The 22174-nt window shown below is 38.6% G+C and overlaps 1 protein-coding gene across 2 annotated transcripts; it reads right to left on the bottom strand.

Moving 5' to 3' along the window:
- Positions 1 to 1059: 1059 nt before the first annotated feature.
- si:ch73-173h19.3 lies at positions 1060 to 21343 on the bottom strand. 2 transcript variants are annotated; one of them, XM_009296503.5, is made up of 9 exons: positions 21282 to 21343; positions 19076 to 19168; positions 18515 to 18560; positions 18023 to 18292; positions 12774 to 12893; positions 8587 to 8706; positions 8254 to 8380; positions 7964 to 8156; positions 1060 to 4607 (listed from the first exon to the last, which is right to left on the bottom strand). In XM_009296503.5, exons 1-9 carry the CDS (start codon positions 21330 to 21332, stop codon positions 4446 to 4448), a joined length of 1182 nt encoding a protein of 393 aa, XP_009294778.3. In that variant the 5' UTR covers positions 21333 to 21343; the 3' UTR covers positions 1060 to 4445.
- Positions 21344 to 22174: the final 831 nt, after the last annotated feature.

The following is a 22174-nucleotide window of genomic DNA, read 5'->3' as shown; positions in this document are numbered from 1 at the left end:
GAGGTCGCCACAGCCTACTTACCCAGCATATATTATTACACAGTGGATGCGCTTTCAGCCGCAACCCAGCACTTGTAAACACTCATACACTCTCCCCTGCACATACATACACTACGACCAATTTAGTTTATTCAATTCACCTATAGCGCATGTGCTTGGGCTGTGGGAACTTTGGACTGTAGCCCACGCAAACACTGGGAGAACATGCAAACTCCACACAGAAATGTCAACTGGCCAAGCTGGGGCTCAAACCAGCAACATCCTTGCTGTGAGGTGACATACCCACTGCGCCACAGTGTCGTCCCCTTTATTACCTAATTTCAGTGTAATTTCTGCTGTGATGAATATGTGATCAATTTTAGATATTACATTAGCAAACCCTTTAACCAAAACTATTTTTTGATATAATCAGTATTAGAGCTTGGGACAAGTCAATACTGAAACGTTCCACTTAAAATACAGTTGGAGCGAGGGTAGTGTATGTGAGGTGGCATAGTACTCAAATATGGAAGTGTCTCAAAAGTCTTTGGTTCTGATACATACAACCTTTCAGTACTCGTATAAAACCATCAGAAAGGTGGCGTCCTAATAAAATATTCATTTTATCCATTAACAACAGGTTCTCAAAAAGATCAACATTCAATTTCCAGTCATAATGTTAAATATTTTGTGTATGCGTTCATGTTTACTCCACGTTTCTTTAATTATAAAAAAGGTCTAAGCAAAAACTCAGTTCATGTAATGCTCACATGTTTTCTGTAAGCCACTTGGCTATTAGTGTGTAAATATTCTTACAGGAACTGCTCAACTATTGTCATGACAACATCACATAGTTACATATTCCCATCTGCAACCGCAGGAGGTAATAACTGCAGATGAATCTTGGTGGTCCTCTTAAACTGTTCCAGGAATATACCAAACTGACCCATGCACGTTATGCAATACTAGCAGAAGATTAGATTTGAGAACATGAGCATTACATGTGCTACATTTGTTTTGATGCACATCTGGAAATATATAGATGTGTTAAGCAAAGTAATAAGCAAAACAAAACGACAGTTTTTGAATTTATATTTATTTCCAAAACACTTTACAGCAGAATAAATGGCACTATGAATAAGTAAAAACAGTGCAACTTGAGAGCATACTGATAAACAATACAGATTATTCCTGAACGTAAGATTCAAATCCATTTTTTAGACATTGGTTGTCTTCAGTGAGCAGGAACAACCAGTCCACATCAATTTAGATGATCTCAATAAGAGAATGAACAGGGAGCATTCAAACTCACTGAATCAAAGTCACTGATTAGAAAACATACAGATTTGATTTGTAAGCATATTAAGTTGCAATACGAAGTCTCGATGCAGAGATCGCTCGCCAAATAATTGCATATAACATGGTGGTGCACGAACCATTTTGGCTTCACCCACCACCATGTCCCTGGGGACGCCGAGCGTGACGCAACGGTTTAAGTAACAGTGTTTGTCACAGACCATCAACACGAAACACTGCAGAAGATCAAACGCTGCTCTGGCAAACATACAGACATGTTAGGCAAGAGTTCCATTGCTTATGCGACCCAAAACCCTTGCCAGCAATTTCCTGAAAACATCACTTCTGTTTCCAAAACATTATTGCCTTATTCTCATAGGATAGGAGGTCATTTCTGGAGTATTCGCAAGGCGGAGGACGCATCAGAGATTTCCATTAGCTAAGGATGCCATTAGATTACAACACAAACTGTTCCACCTAACCCTATGCAGTTCTGTTTGCCTTATCCACATGTTCCACCAATAAAACACTTTTCCCTGGCTAAAATGTAAGAAATCTATAAGCACTAAAGTACATTTTGCTTCTCCATGTTCCATGTATGAGCAATGTAAAAGCGTTGACTTATTGGCAGGTTAAAAGTTTGGCTTATTCAAAAACGAAAATCTGTCATATGTTTGACGCAAGAAAGCAACGTCTACTTAAAATGCACCATAAAAGAGGTCCATGTCACTTATATGCAGTGGTGTAAAGTGACTAATTAAGAATACTTAAACTCCTGTAATTGAGTAGTTTTTCTCAGAAATTGTAATTTACTAAGTAGTTTTATAAATGTGTACTTTTGAGTACATTTTTAGTGCTGTATCACTGCACTTTCTTTCAACTTGAGTCACTACTTTATTTTTTCTTGTCTATGGGGTTTAGAAAAATCAGTCCTGTAAGTCCAATCAAATCACACATAGAAGGTAAATCGCATCATAATGAACTACCTTAAGACGTGAGTGCTTTATAATCGCAGCAAACTGTTAAGAAGCATTAAAAGTGTCTATAAAGATGTCCAAAATCTTCACATGCATTGACCTAGAGCTTGTTAAGATGCATGTCACTGATGAGAAGATGACGGAGGATTACTGTGATAACCAAAATGGACGTAAACACCCAGCAGGCACAAGTCAAGGGTACCCCAACGTCAAGGGGACTTTGCATTTTGTTTGGAAATGAACCTCGGGTTGATATCAGAACCCAACGTCAGGCCGACGTTGTCAATGTCCAATCTAAAAGCAACCAAATCGTAACGTCTAATGATGTTACAGTTTCACGTTGTGTGGACGTTACCGCTTTGACTTCTATCAGATGTTGTATTTTGGCTTCCATACCTGACGAGTAAATGTCAGTATTTGACATCCATATGTTGGTTTAAGATGTCAGCTCGATAATGGATTTTGGTCACTTTCTAACACAACTTAAAATCAACCAAAATTTCAGCGTCATTTAAAGTTGTTATTGGGCATCATATACCGTTGTCCTTAGACGCTGGCTAAACATTGAATTTTGGTCACCTGACATTACAACCTAATATTAACGTCTTATGATGTTGATGTGCCTGCTGGGCGATAACTAAATGCACTACAGAATGTTACGTTTACACACACATCCAAAAATTACATGTAAATGCATCAGCATTTCACCATTCTCTACTCTTGAGTACTTTTGAAAGGTCTAATTTTTACTCATACTTTGAGTAATATTGAAAACAGATACTTATACTCTACTTGCACTACATTTTAGGCAAGTAATGGTATGATTTTTCATTACTCTTTCCACTACTTTTTGTATGTTATTGTAAGCCTTCTGTAGCTATTTGATAGTTTTGTGTTACAGAGAGTGCTTCAGTGTTCCCATGGATTGATTTTCAATGTGAACGCACAGTTGTCAAGCAGAATCCGGAAATTAAAAAAGCTCTGCACTCATTATTCGCTGATTTCTTTGAAAGTGACATCTGTTAGTTCATACATCTATATGCTACTGTCCTTTAAAAATGTTAATGTAACTGCACTTAACAAACCTAAATTATTGACTGTTTGATGTGGCATTCAACCAGTTGTGGTGTATCAGTTTGAATATGTAGATTTCATGTCAGTGAAATTTTAGAGCTTTGAGAGCTTCTTCACCGGACTCAAACCCTGTCGTCGTGGTCAACTCCTCTCTGTGTCCTAAGTCCACCGACGTACATGGCAAGCTAACTGGACAAACTGGTAACTGGACAAGCATCCATACAAAGGTAAGCAGTCAGCTGTAAGCGAGAAAAGAAACGGCACCGTAGCGTTGGTTTTAAAAACGAAATGCAGCCATACGTTCCTCTGGCTACATAATTCTATAGAAACGTATATAGAGCTACGTTTTCAGAATGAACCCATGTTGATTTTATTGTCTGTTCTAAAAATTTGAGTAGTGTAGACTGGTTTTTTTTATGCGTTTTGTTTTTGTAACTCAATAGGATCTGCCTGACATTCACTGTATGCAAACGGACACACTTCACCTCAGTTTTAGATGCAAAAGGAATTATAAGAGCTTTGTATAACATATGGTGATTAAATGATGACAGGCTAACTTTTTGGATAAACCACCCTTTTAAAACAAGCATCCAATGCAGGAGGATCTTTCAAAACTCTTACTACCAAGACAAAGAACCTATAAGTGCTATTCAGAGTAAAACTTTGTAATTGTGTTTCTTTCTGGTCACCAGTAGTGTTGTTCTTCAGATATTCAAGGGCCTCACATCACCCAGTCAGACCAAATATAAATGACTTAGAAACGTCAACAAACCTGAAAACCCACTTTTTTGATGATTAGTAAACTGATTCCTGTTTGTAATAAAAATGTGACTATCTAGACCAGCAGTTCCCAGGAAGGTTCAGGTCATTGGATATTAAATGGCGACCCAACACAGTATAAAAATTGTCAACATATGGCGTATCTTACAAAATATTTATTTTTATAAAACCTCTAAAAGTCTATTAATAAGTTTCTGAACCATTTATCGCTTTGCAACCAACCAGGTAAGAACCACTGATCTGGACAAACAGGGGACCATGCTTTGATGAACATTTTGAACACAGTAAGCTGCAGTACATACATAAATCCAAAGTGCTGATTTGATCAATCTAGAGGATTTAGAAAGGGTATGGACCCACAACAATGGTGAGTCTCAGCAGAGAGCTTGAACGGTAGGACAAGACATTACTTTGGGTGACCATCTCCAGATCCACAACATGTTCTCGAGGTCCAGTCAAGGGTTTGGTCATTACCAACATGGCACTTACATTGCTGGAGCGCTGAAAGACAAAAGAGAAACCAATCACTAAACTATATTTTCCTTGATAAAAACACAAGAATACTGACAGCAAATAATCCTTTGTTGGACACTACTAAGGGCGCTATTATACATTCAGACCAATCTTCAACTCTAACTTTCAACAACAAAATTTAAATTGTAGCAAAGCAGATGCTAAATCTAACTCACAATCCCTTGACTTGATTTATCAGGGGTCACCACAGGTGAATGAACCCCCAATTACTCTACAGATACCCTTCCAGCTGATGCTAAATCTGTTTGGGAAAATTATTGCAGGGTTCAAACATAGGTAAGTATCTATTACAGTCTCTGTTATTTTTTATTATAGTTGCCGTTATGTTGTCAAGTTTGAGAACTCTAAAAAATTTTGTCTTTTACAGAAATTTTTTTCTTGGCAAAAAACACAAGAATGCTGACTCCAAATAATATGGTGCTGAGCAGTGCTGAAGGTGCCTTTATTATTATTATTAATCTATTTTTACTGATCTTCAACTCTATTATCATTAAACCCATAAACACTTTAAATGTAGGGCTGGTTGGCACTAAATCAGTATGGAAAAAGTGAGGTAAGTGTCTTATCAGTTTTAACATTCTTACAGTTATATTGTCAAGTTTAACTGTTGTAACAATTTATTTTTATGTATTTTACAGAAAAATGCCAAAAAGGAAGAGTATTGATTAAGAATAATCAGCTCTTGGTCAGTGACAGCAAAGGCTTTTATTTGGCACCTTGGCATTCATCTTTAACTTATACTTCCTTTGAAGATTCTTCAGGAAAATTAAGGTGTTACAGCAGGAACAGAAAAAAGAACAATGAAAGATTGGGAATGCTTTCAGACTAGCACATTTGGTTCACGCCCGGGTTTATTTGTAATGTAAATGTAATGTAATGTGTATTTACATAGCGCATTTAATGTATACGGCCATACACCCAAAGCGCTTCACAATCATGAGGGGGGTCTCTTCACACCACCACCGGTGTGCAGCATCCACTTGGATGATGCAATGGCAGCCACAGGACAACGGCGTCAGTGCGCTCACCACACACCAGCTATTGGTGGAGTGGAGAGACAGTGATCGAGCCAATTCGGTGGAAGGGGATGATTGGGAGACCATGATCGTATGGGCCGATAGAGGGACTTTGGCCAGGACAACGGGGTTACACCCCTGCTCTTTCACGAGAAGTGCCATGGGATTTTTAATGACCACAGAGAGACAGGACCTCGGTTTAACGTCTCATCCGAAAGACGGCGCTCACTGACAGTGTAGTATCCTCTTCACTTTTACTAGGGCATTAGGACTCACATAGACCACAGGTTGAGCGCCCCCTGCTGGCCTCACTAACACCACTTCCAACAGCAACCTAGTGTTCCCTAGTGGTCTCCCATCCAGGTACTGACCAGGCTCAGCCCTGCTTAGCTTCAGTGCGTAACCGGTCTTGGGCTGCAGGGTGATATGGCTGTGGCGATTTGACATTACACTTTAGCTAGTGTAAATGTGTCTTCTGAACTTGGGTGCACACTCGTGAACCGTACCTGAGTCCACCGAACACTGGTCAGGTTCACTTCTGGTATAAAATGCAATTGTACCAAATAATGGAAGTGAACCGCCAACTGTTTTGTTTTCGTAACATCGATTTGTGTGTCTGTGTGTGTGCATGTCTGTGATTCGGTTCGTGGCTGCGCACCCAAGTTCCGAAGAACTAGTTAACACTAGCTAAACGTACTGTACTCTGATGTCAAACGAACCCGGGTGCGGACCAAAAGTGCTAGTGTAAAAGCACCCTTAATCAAGACAGTTCCTAATGGCTCATTTTCCACTGAGCAGTACGGTTTCCTACAGTACAGTACCTAATTATTTCAGTTTCCATGATAAAAGGTATCAAAATAGTGAACAGAACCACTTCGCAAGGATACCTAGCATAATAGTATAGTACCAAAAGGGTGAAGCAAGACTCGCTGTTGAATGCACAGACTTACACAACTTATACAAGTTAACAGAGAACCATCACTTGTGCATACAACAAGTCAGGGGAACTACAACACAGGAAGCTTCATTTTTAAATACACAGCTGAAACAAATCATCGTAGTAATACAATGATAGTGCACAGCAATGAACCATGGTCAACCCGAGCTCAAACAAAGCTTGGTTCTTCTTGTGACAAACAGCCACATGCTAAGAAGCAAGAAGAGGATCTCCAGGATGTCCCCTATTGTTGTTTATGGTCTGTTCACATTGCATCCAAATGTATAGAAAGTGCAAGGGTGTTGCTTACTCTCTCTATTTATTTTTTTCATTTGCTGCATGTCTATGTTTTAAATAATGATCTAAAGTTTGCAAAAAAACACATTTTGTGAATGACCCATACAGAAAGAATGACTTCAATTGGGTTTTTCTGTCGAACACAGAGTATTATATTTCTGCGTCAAACACCGGCGTATGCTACGGCACTGACGCATAGCCCTTCGCTGTGGCCGTCGGCGTCACTGACGTGCACCTCTCAAAAATTGTAACTACACGTCGCAAAAACGTGTAGTGCAAGCTCTGTGATTGGTCGGCTTGGTAGCGCTGACGAGTCTGGGCGGGACCGAGAGCCGCGCGAATGGCTCGAGCGATTGTTTACAAGTGTGGAGTCCCGTGAAGGAGCTCCGGATGGAAAGTTTTGTTTTGTGTTTACCTCATAGTTAAAGTTGTTGCACGTCCGCCGGTTACTGCCTCAAAATGAGCGAGTTTGAGTCACTTGTACATCCTGGAAGTGTTCAGGAAAAGCAAAACAGCAGCGAAGAAACTCGACACAGAGGAACATTACACCTCACTGCCAACTAGCGTTTCGGAAGTGTTAATGCAGAGCAACAGAGACAGCGCGCAGAAGTATAAATGCACAGCGGTGCGCATTGCCTGCGCCATGAGTTACGCCGGTCACCTGACGCAGAAGTAAAAACCAGGCTTAAGAGTACTGTTGGCAGCAGAAGCAAAAGCCTGATCAGGGTGACCTATATCAAATCATACTGTAATGTAAACATACAGAAACTGAAACATACAGTACTGAAACATACCACTCAGTAGAAATGAGGCATATATAATCACAATAAAGTAAATATTTATCAGTTACACATTTACAATCATTGACCTATATAGTATCGTACACTCAAAAACACCTCCATTTAATCAGGCATTCAACCCAAAAGTAACAAGGTAGACATAAAACCTTTTTTTGCCAAGGATTGAAACTGAGGCAAGTATCTGTTCATCTTTTTTTAATAAAAAATACAAAGCCGTAATCACAGATTTAGGATTGGAGGTCACTGTTTAAAAACTTAAATTTGTCATCTTACCCTGAGGTAGAATTCTCCTCCCTCATTGCCGTTTTTGATTGTGAATGTGTTTACCATGTTGGGATAGACACTAGTTGCCTGAATCTGGAAGATATCTGCAGGCACTGATCGATCGGAGAAGATGCTCATGTACTTGTAGACAATGACCGGCGGCAGTCCACGGCAAACAGTTTGTGACTGGCACCTACAGCGACTGTTGGAAGTTTTGTAAAACAGATTTGTGAATTAGATCACACAGCACGTTTTATTTTATTGCAACAGAGTATGATTTATGAGGAACGTTGACACACCCTTCGCCTGTTTTCACGTATGGCTCACGGCAGGGGTCTCTGGGATAGCAGCGGAAACCTCCATAGTAATTCCAACACATTTCATCTTCTCTGCAGTTGTGTGCTCCTGTTTCACACTCGTCTATATCTATTAACATAAAAAGTCAGTGAGAATCACTAGAAACCATTTCAGGAGCCCTCAATTGGGTGTAGCTCAGACAGTGGAGCATTGTGGAAGCAACGCCAGGGATATCTTTGATTCCCAGGGACAGCAGGAACTGGTGATATGTGTATCTTGACGTGAAATATACAGCATATACAAGTGTCTTAAATACAAATGTAATTGGATTATACCTTGGCACATGCGTGGCCCTTGGAGCTGGTATCCTTCTGGACAAGCACAGTGGAACGCTCCAGGTTCATTCACACACTGGAACTGGCAAATGTAGTTGGAGATTTCACACTCGTTGATATCTGTAAATTGTGAATAAGAATGAAAATCACTGTGGCAATTATTCGTGATCAAAATAATGCTATTTACAGGAGAATATTTGTAGTTACTTTTCAAATTAATAGCTGTTTCTCAATTCCAAGAACTCTGAGAACGGACTTCTGTTCTTGTGTAGACACAAGTTACCTCAAAAGAACGAACTCGGGAGATCATGAGAACAGAGAACGCATCCTGTGAGAAATGAGATGCTGTGTTCTTCCTGATGGTCACATAACCTTCACGTTTTTTTTTTTAACAGAAATTATTTAAACATTACATCATTCATAAAGCAATTTATTGTTTTTTATTCTCACAATATATACTATGCGTAAAGACCTTACAAATAGATGTTGCACAATACAAATAAAACTGATTTTAATATTTCAGCAAATAAAGTCCTTTGATGTGTTCATGCCTTTATTAAGATTTTCATGGTAATGTTTACTTTCACCGTCTTAATTAGGGAAACTCCTGAGATAAATAAGTTATATCTCTGAAATTCAATAATAAACCTATATTAAATGCTGCACTTCCCACCTCCATTATTCAGTCGCAATGACTTCTGGGACTTCTTGAGCAAATTTTGCACTCAAGTCTGCATCGTTTCGTCCTCGATATCAAAAACACAACAAATTTCACATTCTCCTTTCTTGTGGTCTTGAGTTTTAGAACTTAAGTGTGGCAGATGATAATGACGTTACACAAGCATGCAAGACCGCTGAAGAACGCATATTGAGAAACAGCCAATGTCTAGACCAGGGATGGGCAACTTCGGTCCTGAAGGATTGGTGTCCTACAGAGTTGAAGCTCCAACCATATTCAAACACACCTGCCTGTAAGCTTTCTACTGATCTTCGAGACACTGGCTGTTTCTCAATTCCAAGAATGCTGAGAACGGACTTGTGTTCTTGTGGAGACACAAGTTACCTTGGAAGAATGAACTCTGGAAACCACGAGAACAGAGAACGCATCCTGTGAGAAATGAGACGCTGCGTTCCTCCTTATGGTCACATGACCTTTACAGGTTTTTTATTTAAATATTGCAACATCCATACAACGATTTATTGTTTTCCCCTTTTCACAATAAATACTACACATAAAGACTTTACAAATATACTTCGCAAAAACCATTTTAAATATGAATTTTAGCAAATAAACACCCTTAATGTGTTTATGCCCTAAGCTTTTCATGGTAATGTTTACAATTTGCATCGTATTTAGTAAAACTCCTGAGATAAATAATTTATCTCGGAACATTAATAATAAATCTATTAAATGCTGTGCTTCCCACCTAAATTATATTAAGAACACATTCGGGAACTTTCACGTGTCCTCCGTTCTTGTGATCTTGAGTTTTGGAACTGAAGTGTGGCAGTTGATGATGATGTTACACGAGGAAGCAAGAATGCTGAAGAAAACATATTGAGAAACAGCCAATGTCTATGATCAATGATTTTTGGTCCTGAAGGGCCGGTGTCCTACAGAGTTGAGCTCCAACCATAATCAAGCACACTTGCCTGTAGCTTTCTACTGTTCTTGAGGACACTGTTTAGCTTGTTCAGGTGTGTTTGATTAGTGTTAGAGCAAAACCGTACAGGACACTGAAGTTGCTCATCCATGGTCTAGACCAGGGGTCACCAAACTTGTTCCTGGAGGGCCGGTGTCCTACAGTATTTAGCTCCAACCCTAATCAAACACACCTGAACAAGCTAATCATGTCACCATCCTGCAGTTTGTCTCCATTCCCCTAGAGGTCCCCGTGTTTCCCCTCTGTATTTGTTCTTCCTCATGTGTTCTTGTTTACTTAATTTAGATCACCTGTGACTTGTTCCAGCCAGTGTATTTAAGTTGTCACTTTGTCTGTGTTCCTCACTCGGTGTTTGAGTCATCTCTGGTGAACTTGCCTTGCGTTTCCCTTGATCTCCTGAGCTATGTCTAGTAAGAGTGTTTTATTTTCCTTGTTGCTGACTGCATTAATTATCTGTTTGTTTTCTCCCCTCGTGGAGTTTTTTTTACATGTTTATTATACTGTTAGAGTATTTTGTATACCTCATTTTTGAGAAGAACCTAAGTTGATTTTTTTTTTTTTTTTAATAAATCCTTGTTTTCTGGATTCCCTCTTGGAGTGTTCGTTTGGGTCCAACACAACTTCCTCTGTGGCTTAGTGGTATACACATCGGTTTCCACACCAGAGACCCGGGTTCAAGACCCGGTCGTGACAAATCAAGGTCTTACTAGGTATACTTGAAACAGTCGGAGCTAAACCCTGCAGGGCACCGGACCTCCAGGACCAAGATTGGTGACCCCTGGTTTAGACATATATACTACAGTTCCTAGCAATAATTGAAACAATCAAGTTTTAATTAACATTCTAATTCTGTGAATAGGAAAGTCCACACCACAGCTGTATTGTTAACAACAAGGAGAGATCATATCGAAATCACTGATGGAAAAATAAAATTATTGACAGAATCAGAATTCAAATTGAGCTTGAGCTTAAAAAGCGACGATCAACATAAATGAAGCACATGCTTATAAAAGCATGCCACCATGTGTTGGTGAGGTGAGGAATGTACTTATTTATTCATTTATTTACTTTTTGGCTTAGTCCCTTTATTATCAGGCACAGCCAAATGAACCCCACCTTTTCCAGCATATGTTTTACACAGCGGATGCCCTTCCGGCCACAACCCAGCACTGGAAAACACCCATTGCATTCACACACATACGCTACGGCCAATTTAGTTTATTCAATTCCCCATATAGCGCATGTGTTTGGACTGTGGGGGAAACCGAAGCACCTAAAGGAAACCCATGCCAACACGGGGAGAACATGCAAACTCCACACAGAAATGCCAACTGACCCAGCCGGGACTCGAACCAGCACCCTTCTTGCTGTGAGGTGACAGCAATACCCACCGTGTCGCCCACTAATGTACTTAGTAAATCTCTAAATGCGTCACACTTTGCCGTAAAAATGGTTAGTTTACACAATACACAACCGAGCCTATGGATTTTAAAAATTCTATATATCATTACAAGGGATTAAAGTATTCACAGGGTGCTTCTCAATAAGCTTCCCTATTTTTTCGCCCCTCCATCCTATGCCTCAGAAACCAATAGACTTCAGCCATCTTGTCAGACATCTACATTTTCTAATTGCACAACGAGGATTTTATTATTTTATTGACTAAACATGATGCACTTTGTAAATTCTCCTCCCACATCTACACCAATAATAACTATGTAACTACTATGGAATTGTGAATGTAGGATATGTTTTCACAGTTCCTTTAATTTGGATGTATATTGTTCGTTAGCACAAATAAAAAGCAGGTCGTAACTAGGAATAATTCACTGTCTATAATCACTGGTAAAATAAAATAAATACACATTTGTGTGGAAACTATTACAATATAAACATTGATCTCTAATGTTCAAGAATCCTAATGTGCAAGCAAAATCAGAGGTGTAGAGTATTCATTAAATGACGACACTTTGAACGGAAGCAAGGAAAGAAAACAAGGACGCACCAATAAGAATTGAGCATACAATCCACACAGATTGCAAATAATACATTAAACAATGTTATCAGCATTCAGTTACTGCTTGATTATGATTTTACTGATCTGATTTACTACGACAGCATAGAAGAATACCTTTTTGGCCAGGCATTGGAAACAGCTACCTCTACAGCATAGGTCTCAAACTAGATTCCTGGAGGGCCGCAGCTCTGCACAGCTCTGCTCCAAACCTAATCAAACACAGCTGATCCAACTAATCAAGGTGTTTAAGACTACTAGAGACTAATAAGCAGGTGTGAGTTGAAGGTGGTTGGAGCTAAACTATGCAGAGCTGTGGCCCTCCAGGAACTGAGTTTGAGAATTGAGTTTTAGAAATGACTGTTAATTTGTTTACAGACACTAGGAACCGAGTTGTCCGCATTATAAGACACTGTTTATAAAATTCAGGAATAACCTAGCAAACTATAACATGACATATTTAAAAGTTTTAACATATTTTTAAAACATAAATATCTTAAAAAATTAACCTTGGCAGGAGACGGAGTCTGAAGCCAGCTCGAATCCAACTTCACACTGGCAGATGTACGAGCCCATCAGATTGTAGCACTGATGCTGACAGGGGTTTGCGGTGAGACATTCATTCACATCTGTGAACAAACCAAAAAGAAATTAAACATGAATGATAAACGAGCGCAGGAGAAATAAACGAAAATAACTGGCCATTTAGTTCAAGCTCCTCAAACATAGCACTAATAACAGCACTTGTTTAAAACAACAAGTAGCATGATCCAAAACACACAGCTTTTCTGCACTCCTAATCACTCTTCGGTATGTTTGGCGAGATTTTCCAGCTTACTTCTGGAGCGTAGAAAGTGTCCTTTCACGCTGTGGGGGCCATCGTGGGTGGTCTGTGCTTATCTGCCAGGTTTGCTCAAGTAACTATATACAAAAGGCCCAAGAATAGCCCAGTTCTCTGTGATTTATATACAGGCTATTGGATGTACAACACGTGTGAGTGCGAAACCATCCCATCCAAACCAAAGGATTCTACTTTGGCTCCTAAGTGACCTATCTGAAGCATAATGTGGGAATAATGTCGACGCACACATCCGAAGACCCCCATGAGGCCTCTCCTAGAGTGTTTCCAAAGCTTTGCTGACCAGCATTTTGGGCCTTTTCAGGGGGTTCAGTACTTCTGATAGCCAAACTAACTGAAACAAGACGGGAATCCTTGCACATGAGGGTTCTGAAGAAAAAAGTGTTGCTTTCTTGCCCACGTCTTTGAGAGACACACCTGGAGTCTGTGATCACCCACATGACAGGGATTTGATTCCAGCAAACTGGTGTCAGATTCCAAAAGGATTCACTGCCAAGGCACTTTTGAAAGAGACCGGCTGAAAATATGTAAACACTACAAAAAGGCAGACTCTTTGCGGGAAGAGGCCCGAGCTAATTGTTGACTCATTTTAATGGGCTGAGAGATGCAAGTTCTGACCTATACTTCCTCAAACAAAACCACATAACCTGTTAGCTGTTTGATAACAGAAAGCTGGTTGTTGAACGGCCAATAACCCAAGTTTAGTGTCCAAAGGCATGCCTATGAACCACCCACAGTTCATGCACTAAATATCTTAGGAACGCTGCACACACAAAAAATTATTGACACTTTTCTGGACACTCAAAGCGCTTTACACATTGGGGGGAATCTCCTTATCCACCACCAGTGTGGAGCATCTACCTGGATGACGCGACGGCAGTCATATTGAACCACATCACACACCAGCTGATTGGTGGAGAAGAGACAGAGTGATGAAGCCAATTATAAAATGGCGATGGTTAGGACGCCACAATGGACAGGGGGCAAGTTTGGCCAGGATGCTGGGTTCAAACCTGGATATTTGCACATTTGTTGAATGGAAATGGTTCTGATTCACGCATGCAAATTCTTCAGATAGTGTCTTTATAGCAATGTGCGTGCGGTAGATCGCTTCCATTACAATGGGAAAACAGGCGACCGTTGCAAATTGCGCTTTAATGTTTGGCTGGTCAACTGTATGGTATGGAAACCTTATATACCTGCTAGATGAACCCGTCTCATACAGCTGCCATTGCAAGGCTCAGACACTTTGTACAGAGCAATTTAACACAACTGCCTCTAGGAGTCGCCAATGGAAATAAAACAGACACGTACAAAAAATGTGCGTACGCCAGCCATAAAGCTGGCATGGAGCTGCGCACATTCCCACGTTCAGTTCATCGTTAGTAAATCCAAACGTGAGCGATTCTGAGCGTGAAACCTGGCGTATGCAAAGTTTTTGTGCGTATGCAGCGTTGATACATGAGGCCCCTGGTGTATCAAAACACTTTTGTCCCATGACCTGGGTGTTTCGAAACACTTTAGTCACGTGACCAGGTGTTTCGAAACACTTTAGTCACCTAACCTGAGTGTTTCGGATCATGTTTTGGTGCAGTGATTCGAAACACTTTTGTCCCGTGACCTGGGTGTTTCGGATAATGCTTCGGTGCAGTGTTTCGAAACACTTTTGTTACGTGACCTGGGTGCGTTGAAACACTTTAGTCCTTCTATCTGGGTGTTTCAGATCATGCTTCGGTGAAGTGTTTCGAAAAACTTTATTCACATGACCTGGGTGTTTTTCAGATCATGCTTCGGTGCAGTCTTTCGGAACACTTGCGCTTCATGTCAGTTTCATGTCAGCTATCCCTATATTTAGCTAGGGATGATGTTAAATAATCTTATTTTACCTGCACTTGGATCCTCGTCTTGGTTGTTTCTCGCTGATTGTTGGCTGATTGGAAATTTGCATTAACGAGCAGCTGGACAGGTGTACTTAATAAAGTGAGTGTACTTTTTTTTAAACAATATTTGAGTGTAATTGCTTTGTTATGTACAAGTATTTATATATTTGACCAAAATAAACATATTAATGGTATGTAGTAGACACGTATGTGTATTATGGATAAATTTGTCATTATTTTCAGATGGATAAACCGCATGACATTGAAATTCTAGTATTTCTTTGAACAAAATAAGTAAAAGTTTTGCCCCTGGGCCTTTTTTTAACAGTAATGGAATTAGTTATCAAAAATACAGCAAACGACTGCTCTAGATAGTATCTAATAAATGATTTGAAATTGAGAAACTGCTGAATGACACAGTAGTTGGCACATCTTTACAAATCATGTCTTCCAATCTCATCTCGAATGATTTATGCAACTTAAATTGTTTGCTCCTAGTGCAGGGATTCTGCATGCTGGAACACGACTAAGACCTCTATCAAGTTGGCAAAGAAAAACACATCAGCACACACACACACACACACACACACACACACACACACACACACACACACACACACACACACACACACACACAGAAATTGGTTCATCCACCAGATAGCAGAAGACAGATTGAGAGGAAGTGGATTTCTGGCACTGCATCTTCTAAGCTGATACAATGACTTCCTGATGAGTGATACAATTGCTTCCCAATGGGTCAGTGTTTGGCTTGTTAGCATGGTCCGTTTACTCTTACTGTTAGGTGTCGTAATACATATTTTGTGCACAGAGATCATCTTTTCTTGTTAAATGTTGCCATGCATATTGTATATATACACATTTCGGAAGCAACATTTATATCTTAGGTGTAGGAAGCGTATTAGCTATATGCTAATACACTAGTAAAAACTGTCAATGCTATTTTCCCCCCTAGTTGTATTACTGAATAAATTAAGTTGAGTCCGCACAACGACTATAAAATACACAAGACATGCCTCTTGTATAGTTTTGAATGGGGAAAAGTGGAGCAGTCAATATGGTGAATAGCTATGTTTCCATCTCAAAATGCGAATAAACTTTATGTGTAAAAAGGGATTACCGCATAAAAGATGTGCGAATAAAACAGCGTTTCCATCCAACGAGTCAAAGCGAACAAAATCATCACTTCCTAATTAACTGGCAGCAAATATCAACAGCAAAAACTGAATTTGCTGCGGTAGGAGAAGCTGCGTCAATCTTTTATTCATTTAATAAATGCCTCAGAAGGCAAGGTGGCGTTTGAAGGTGTCAGACGAGGAGCTCAGACGCTCCTGATTCTGGAGCAGGTCATTATTAATATAATAACACCAATACTTAAAGGCGTTTAAAAGGACCAAAACAACAGTTTAGGTGGTTTACAGCCTGCTACGGCCTGCTCAGCAGGCTTAGCCTGCTGGTATGTCTATTTACAAACATTTTCATCATCACATGATCTCCTATAACAAAATCACAAGACCTTTTTTATGCACATACTGAAATTTGTTCGGTAAAAGTGTTTCCATCATAGTCTATGAGCATCTTTTCTTATCGAGTAAAAAGTTTATCCTAGTCAGTTATGCGGATAAAGTTTTTTTATGCACATCCTCAAAATTTATGCACATCATGGTGTTTTCATCAACCGTTTTTTTATGCGCATATGCAAAACGCACATAAAAATAGGTGGATTGAAACATAGCTAATAAAGCCCCACCTTGTACAGGAGCCAATCATCGATCGCTAGGTGCAGATGTGTGTTTTTACAACAGTTTCTGCTGTTGTTATGAACCATCTGGGGTCGGCAAATGCACAGGAATCTCAGTGAAGTTTTGACTCACAGACATGACAAATATATCTACATAAAGCTTGAAATCTCTACTATTAAATGAACCAACTACACTTGTAAACAAATGTTCTGTGGTTTTGTAATCTATATAAAAATAACACAAGGTACAATCTGTCTCGTGAAACGCACGACTGCAACTACACAAATGCCCACGAACTTGTAAACACAGATTTGCCATCAAGACCAAGTTGGGAATTACTTCAGAAGACCAGCGCGATTAAACAAGGGAATTATGCAAAGGATGATAATGTGTAACACGTAAACAGAAGCAGCCATAAAGAAGGTTGTTGTTGTAATCCCGTTCTCTTTGAGCGTGCATGTGCATTTGAAAAAAAAACAGATTTTGTGTAATTCAAAGGTTTAGTGGCAAAACTTAAGAGACAGCTGTCGTTTAATCTTATCAGTGATTCCAAATATTAAATCTAATAATAAGCTTGGCAAACAGTTTTGGAGAATTTGATGTTTCCCCATTAAAACAGAATGCCCGAGAGGTTTTTTCAATGACCACAGAGCGAAATGACTTGCCCTAAAGCTAGAGCAATGCATAAAAAATGACCACTAGGTGTCAGTGAAGAGACCTGATTTGTAACGTTTCGAAACTTCGACACATTTACTTTGTTTCATTGTTTCATGAAGCCTCGCTTTGCCCACCACTAGAAGACAAATGCAAAACAGTGATGCAAAGAAATTCCAAAAGAGTAATCCACAAAACAGGCAAAGGTCAGGGTAGGCAGCAAACAATAAAAAAACAAGGACCAGTCCGAGAATCAAAATATAAAGAGCAAAAAATGAAAACAAGGAACATTAGAACATGCATCGAAACTGAGTAAAGAATAAATATGTCTGTTGTGCTTAAATACTGTCTGTAATCAGGGGATGATCTGGAACTGGTGTGTGAGTGCAGGCCATGGTGGGATTTGTAGTTTGATAGAATGACAGGGACTGTTCTCCAGCAGCCTGCAAGGGCAACACTGCTGGTGATCATAACAGCACCAAACTCTGGAAGAGTGCAGTGATTTATATTTGACATATAACAACACACAATTACAAACACACCATTTGCAGGATTGGGCTCATAAATGAAGTCACTAAACTGCAATTAGCAAGTGAATAGCTCACCTCTGCAGTAGTTCTGGGAGTCTGCCATGAACCCGACACCACACTGGATTGAGTGCGAAGAGCTTTGTATGACCCTTGAGAATTCGCCTCTGGAAATTTGGGGTATCACAGGCTGAAATCTTTCCACTGGCGGGGCTGTAGTGGGCTCACCTTCACCGTTACTGACAATTATCCGCGCATTGTGAGGTAGGCAGAGGTACCCGCCAAAGTGGTTGATGCATTTCATGCCCCCTTTGCAAGCTTCCAGCACTGTTTTGCACTCATCTATATCTGCAAATAGTATAGAAAGAAGCACAACTGGATCAGCAAATTCGTTTTTAGCACAGGTCTAACTTGTGGAGCAAAGTGATTTGTTTTTTTGCATGGCTATAAATGTACAGTATATTCTCGTATAAATCTGACAAAAACAAAACCTGAGACAGTAAAAATAAATAACAGCCAATAAATGAGCTAGTATGAAATATTCGTCCAGTGGGAAAAGAGTCACATTACCTTTACAGATTTGCTTTTCAAAGTCAAACTCATACCCTTCAGTGCACTGCAAACAAGACAGACAGCAAATAATGAATATAGGACAAAAAGTGACAAACTAAGTGACTACTTTATCAATCAATCAATCAATCAATCAATCAATCAATCAATCAATCAATCAATCAATCAATCAATCAATCAATCAATCAATCCATGGGTCCTTACTTTGTTCCATTTATCTATCTATCTATCTATCTATCTATCTATCTATCTATCTATCTATCTATCTATCTATCTATCTAACTGTCTATCTGTCTGTCTTTGTTCATCCGTCCGTCCGTCTGTATATCTGTTTAGACATCCATTCCTCCATCATTTTATCTCCATCCATCCATCCATCCATCCATCTATCTATCTAAAAAATTTATTAAATATTAATCAAAACAAGATCATTAAATCAAAAATAAAGTAAAACAATCAGCAAATTCAACAACATGAATAAAACAGTCCAACCAAACAGTCAAACAGTTCCCATAATTCTCTTTCATATATATCATGTTCATCAAATGTTGGTCTACTTGCCGTGTATGTGACCGGCTCCTGAGCTTCAGCTTCCTGAGACACCGCAAAGTGGACGGCAACACTCAAACACAAGCAGATCCCCAGCATTACGACCTAAGAACACACACACACACACACACACACACACACACACACACACCACATTACACACTCACAAACCATCATTCCCACCTAAACCCCAATTACATTTCATCCATGTTGCAAAGATTGCATTGTTTGGTGCAAATTAAACCGCTGTTGACCCTGGCTCAGCCACTTGGCACAGACCTCCAGATTGCAGCACAAAAACAACAGTGTCCAAATTGTGCCCCATCACCCAGTTCGGGGATGTAATTAAGCCACTTTTTGTTTTTTGGAAATGTCACATTGTCCTTGTGCAAATTACATCTCCAGTAGACCCCCCCCCCCCATTTTTTTAAATATTAAATACTTTATTGTTTTTAAACAATTATATAGTAAAGAATTTACCAAAAAAATTTGTTGTGGAGTTAACTGTATAATTGCTTTGAACACACTACTACTAAATATACACTCTAAACTCTTAACGTTGGGTCAAATATGGACAGATCATAAATTGGGATATTTTTTCATTCATTCATTCATTTTCTTTTTGGCTTAGTCCCTTTATTAATCCGTGGTCGCCACAGCGGAATGAACCGCCAACTTATCAGGCACATGTTTTACGCAGCGAATGCCCTTCCAGCTGCAATCCATCACTGGAAAACATCCATACACACTCATTCACATTCACAGCTTACCCAATTTCCTTATAGCACATGTGTTAGGAAACCGGAGCATCCGGAGGAATCCCATGCAAACACGGGGGGAACATTCAAACTCCACACAGGAACACCATCAACTGACACAGCCGGGGCTCGAATCAGCGACCTTCTTGCTGTGGGGCGATTGTGCTACCCACTGCGCCACCATGCAAATTAAATAACCCATTAAATTGCATTTTATTAACGTTTACCCCTACCCCAACCCTCACAGTAATGCAAAAACAGTCATTATACAGATTATTAGTCATATTATTTATTAAATAACCCATTAAATTGTATTTTATTAACGTCTACCCCTACCACAACCCTCACAGTAATGTAAAAACAGTCATTATACAGATTATTATTCATATTATTTATCAAATAACCCATTAAATTGTATTTTATTTATGTCCACCCCTACCCCCAAGCCTCACAGTATATTGATGTGCAGCTGTATCCCTTCTAGAATTTTCTGTCCAAGATTGGGTCAAATATGAACAAACCCAACCATTCACTAGTGTAATCAACATTTAATTGAAAATGTTAACCTAAAATTGGATTTGTCCATATTTGACCCAAACTTAGAATAAAACAACCCAGCATTTTTTCTTTATCGAGTGTATTATGTACTATAAATCACCACAGAACTGAAGTGTGCAAGTCAGATCTCATTTCGACACTCGGAAATATTCGACCCACTACAATATTACATGTAATGAGTTGTTTTATTGTGTTTAGTCTCTCTCCCTGAGGATGAACATCAAGTGTTGTAGACTTTTAAGGCACCAGCTCAAATAAAACCGAGTGCAATCTACAGTACAAGGTTATTACAGATATTTGAACAGTAGGAAGGCAAGTACCAACTAGTAGACACCATATTTATCTGACAAAGCCCTCCAGCAACTTCCACATGAAATTGTTGTTTTCTGTTCAACGAAACCTCCTATTCATGTGATCAGTAGTTAATTCTCATTCAGAAGAAGCATATGTGTGTGTGATATAACATTATGTTGAATTTATAAACAAGATAACACTCAATCTTTACGTAAATAAACTCACGCAACTCCAAGAAACGTGCGTTGCGAGTCAGCATTCAGAAAACCGTTACTATATGCTAGCTATAGTCAGTTTACAATATTAGTTAACGTATTTAACATGAATTAATGCCCAAAAATAGCATTTATTAATCAAAGTTTAACGTTATTTAAATATAATTAATGTTTATTAACACTATTACGACTTTATTACAATTAACTAACGATTAATAAACACTATAACACGCGTATTTTAATTGTTTGTTCGTGTTAGCTACTAAATCAGCCTTGTATAGCGTTAACGTATTTATATTAGCATAAACGTCATTATTAGTCGTGTGATTTTACTCTATAGCTTTAAAGCGGGAATTTCTGAAGTGGTAAAAGTGAGTAAAGATGCTGTCTTACCCTGTGATTTACTCCACCGTGAGTTGAGGAAGACTGGAGTCTCTCGCACATCAGCTTTCTGCGATTATGCTCTTTATAAGAGGCAGGTTTCTCATGGTGTGTTTGTGCTCTTGCTGAGATGTGAATGATGTGAATGTGGCGTTGCCTACTGGTGAACAAGTAGAGCTGCAGGTGAAAAAAAAATAATAATAAGGGAATCTATCATACCCTATGGAGGACTAAACCTGCAAAAACAATAAATAAATACCCTAATAAATAAATAAGTAAATAAACAAATAAGTAAATACTCAAATAAATAAAGAAATAAATTACTACAAAAACAAAAGAACAAATAAATAAATACCCAAATAAACAAATAAATATATTAACAAATAAGTAAATTCCAGCATAAAAAACCCATGAATAAATAAATATAAATAAATAAATAAATAAATAAATAAATAAATAAATAAATAAATTCAAGCAAAAATAAAACAATAAATAAATAAAAACCCAAATAAATAAATAAATACATTTCTGTATAAATAAAACAATGCATAAATAAATATCCAAAAATATCCAAATAAATAAATAAATAAATAAATAAATAAATAAATTTCTGCATAAATAAAGCAATGCAGCAATAAATGTGCAAAAATACCTAAATAAATAAATAAATAAATAAATAAATAAATAAATAAATAAATATATTTCTGCATAAATAAAACTATAAATAAATAAATACCCCCATAATACCCTAATAAATACTCAAATAAACAAAGAAATAAATAAATTACTACAAAAACAAAAGAACAAATAAATAAATACCCAAATAATTACCCAAATAAACAAATAAGTAAATTCCAGCATTAAAAACCCCATAAAAATAAATATAAATAAATAAATAAATTCCA

This window comes from Danio rerio, chromosome 22 (genome assembly GCF_049306965.1).
Source record: "Danio rerio strain Tuebingen ecotype United States chromosome 22, GRCz12tu, whole genome shotgun sequence".
NCBI classification, from domain to species: domain Eukaryota; kingdom Metazoa; phylum Chordata; class Actinopteri; order Cypriniformes; family Danionidae; genus Danio; species Danio rerio.
Note: the sequence above shows the minus strand (reverse complement) of the source record. Positions and strands in the feature narration are given on the sequence as shown.

Excerpts from the sequence above, each read along its gene's own strand:
- si:ch73-173h19.3 (XM_009296503.5), bottom strand. The coding sequence starts at position 21,332 with ATGTGCGAGAGACTCCAGTCTTCCTCAACTCACGGTGGAGTAAATCAC. Across the intron at positions 18,561-19,075 it reads AGGAGCCGGTCACATACACG|TGCACTGAAGGGTATGAGTT; the intron begins GCAAGTAGACCA and ends TCTTGTTTGCAG. Across the intron at positions 18,293-18,514 it reads TGAAAAGCAAATCTGTAAAG|ATATAGATGAGTGCAAAACA; the intron begins GTAATGTGACTC and ends TACTATTTGCAG.